This window comes from Trifolium pratense, linkage group LG5 (assembly GCF_020283565.1).
Source record: "Trifolium pratense cultivar HEN17-A07 linkage group LG5, ARS_RC_1.1, whole genome shotgun sequence".
NCBI lineage: Eukaryota > Viridiplantae > Streptophyta > Magnoliopsida > Fabales > Fabaceae > Trifolium > Trifolium pratense.
The window spans coordinates 13,115,650-13,118,388 of record NC_060063.1 but is presented as its reverse complement, the minus strand read 5'-3'; the positions used below and the strand labels follow the sequence as shown (position 1 = coordinate 13,118,388).

The window sequence follows — 2,739 nt, the reverse complement described above, 5'->3', positions numbered from 1 at the left end:
TATTCATCATCTCACCATTTTCTCAACATAACAGAAAACAAGTCTACCCCTTCTGTCTCATTCCTCCACTATATAACTAACTAAATCATGCTTTTCCTCCTACACTTGCTACCTCATCATTCTTTATTCCTTTTCCTTTGTTTCCCTTCCCACGTTTTTCTATAATAAACCCTCCAAATCTTATTGGGTTGGGCCGCATTTCCACTTGGTTCAAATTTTCCACATTCATATTCCGATCAGATACTAAGTCAGCTTTAGCATAGTGATAAGATTCTGGATAGGGCCAAGAGATAAAAGGAGGGGCTGAAGAGGATATATTAGTGGGAGGTAGGAAGGAAAAGATCATTCATGGTGTATTCTGTTTAGGCCCTAAGGGTAGGCAGAGAGAATTTCTTCTCTGAGGAGCAACATTGCTCTGGCCTCTGGGTATTGCTGTAACCACATTTCCCATTGCAATAAAATAGACATCATTTCTTGCATTCATCTCTGTTCTATCACATAGACATGCTTGAATGCAATTTCTTCCTATTTCTTATGGATCTAAACAACTATATTAAACTAATTCAAACCAACATTATGCCAAAAAGAATTTACAATAATAATTAATTCATACTAGATTAGATCAGAATTCCAATAAATAGCTCTACTCTACCCAACAAATTATTTAAACAGACAGCTAGTATGCATTAACAGAAAAATCTACACAACACTAGAAAATAGAAATAATGCTTATTCTTAAGGTTGATCTGGAGCAATTCTCAACAAATAAAATACAAGGAACATGCACCTATTCGTAATTCCGTATATTAATTGCCACATAAGTAACAAAAACAAGTACCACAAGTTAGCATGAAAACCACCTTAGTTAAACAGCAACACAACACAGTTCCAATAAATACATTCACAGCAGAAACAAGATAAGCAGATAATATTTCAAAATGCTGCACTGCACCAGCAGAAAATAAAGAAACCAACCATAAAGCGCAGTACAAAATATATCCTATGAGTTGAAATCAATTGTTTCAAATACACGCCAATATATAACAGCTTATTCTTCTCTTAAAGACAGCAATGAAACACATAGATTTCAAGGGTTTTCAGTTACTGTAGTGTCACTTGTTGGAATTAGAAGGCTTCTGTTCACCAATGACACGGCCGGTTAAAGCATCAACAGGACGTGTGTCGCGTGGTCCACCTTTGCGCGCCATAGCCACAGTCGGTGGTGGAGGAAGTAGCCCAGCTCGAAACAGAAGACGCTCAACAGGATTCGACGGTTGAGCTCCAACAGAAAGCCAATACCTAAAACAAAAACAAGAAAAACAACACTATCAGATACTATTAAGCAATTGGCATAAAAAAATAGTTAGTTAGCTATGGAGCACACGTCAAGAATACCAATAAATCTAGAGTTTGACATGCTTGTTTCTTTATAGAGGAATTGATTTGGACTCCAAAATTTATTCTACTTGAAGCTATAAATTGTAGCTTCTAAGCCTATGTTTGGTATCACGGTGGATATACCAGAATCACGGTGATCTGTCTTGATGTTTGAAAAGCTACACACTGTAGCTTCTATGAAATCACGATGGGTCACCGTGATTCTGGCATGCCCACAATGATTCCAAACATAAGCTTTAGAATTGATTTTTACACTCAAATTTATTTTTCAACCCATTTTACATGAATATATCCAAACATAAATCATTTTACCTTCAACTCTATTTTAGTCGGAATCAATAAAAAATTAATTCACTCAAAATCAATTTTTCTCATCGCAGACTATAACTATATATTAAATTGTAATCACATGTCAGTGTTGTGTCGGACACTGTCAAGTGTCAGATACCAAACACACCTTCGATCATAAGTGTCGGTGTTAGAGCTAGTTAGTGAAAGTGTTGATTACTTACTTGACTCTATCAAAGTTGATACCCATTCTTTTGCCACCATCTTGACCAGGTAGAGGATTGTAGTAACCGAGAACTTCGAGATGTTTACCGTCTCTCGGAGATCTGCTATCGGCAGCCATGACACGATAGAATGGTTTATTTTTGCATCCTAAACGTGATAGCCGAATCCTAACCACCATTTTTCCCCCAAATTCAACCTTTCTTCTCTTCTATCAAAATCTCTCTTTCAAATCCAATGAGAAAACGAAATGAATCTCTCGCTGTAATGGAAATAGAACAAATCAATTTAAGGAATGAACCAGTTTCGTATATTCTAAAAAGAAATCAATGTGAAGAACGAAGAAACTAGTTTCAGCCATGGGAACAAATAGGATGGGAAACATGGAAGAATGAAGAAGGTGGAACAAACCTGAATGTGACGGCGTGGCTGCGCGGAGGTCGTCGGAATGAACGTGACGGCGGCTGAGAATCGCAGGAGAGAGACGGGAAGGGTTTATCGGATGATAGAGATCAGATGAAGGGCTTAGTGGAACTGAAATTTGTTTTTCAAAAGAAATGTACTATCTCAAAAAAAATATTTTTTTTTTACTAAGAAAAATAAATAAAAAAGTTAGTGCTTACTTAATTTTTAATCTTTAAAAATATTATTATGCACTCTATTTTTAATATTTATTCCTTAATGTTAAATCAACTTGTATTTTTTTCGTTAAAAAAAATTAAACTCATAAGTAAAATTCAAATATGCCCTGTATTTAGGTAAGTTATATAAATTGACTTCACTTAACTTTTTATATTATTATTTTATGGTTTCTAATCCACTTCTATCTAA

At 35.3% G+C, this 2,739-nt stretch overlaps 1 protein-coding gene across 2 annotated transcripts; it reads right to left on the bottom strand.

Annotated features, from left to right (window-relative positions):
- Positions 1–844: 844 nt before the first annotated feature.
- Positions 845–2,479, bottom strand: LOC123882898 (30S ribosomal protein S16-2, chloroplastic/mitochondrial). 2 transcript variants are annotated; one of them, XM_045931549.1, is made up of 3 exons: positions 2,320–2,479; positions 1,911–2,170; positions 845–1,299 (listed from the first exon to the last, which is right to left on the bottom strand). In XM_045931549.1, the coding sequence occupies exons 2-3, from the start codon at positions 2,087–2,089 to the stop codon at positions 1,113–1,115; spliced, it is 366 nt and encodes a 121-aa protein (XP_045787505.1). In that variant the 5' UTR covers positions 2,090–2,170; positions 2,320–2,479; the 3' UTR covers positions 845–1,112. The 2 variants fall into 2 exon arrangements, with proteins under 2 accessions (XP_045787505.1, XP_045787506.1); XM_045931550.1 differs by having other exon boundaries at positions 1,911–2,133; positions 2,320–2,469.
- Positions 2,480–2,739: the final 260 nt, after the last annotated feature.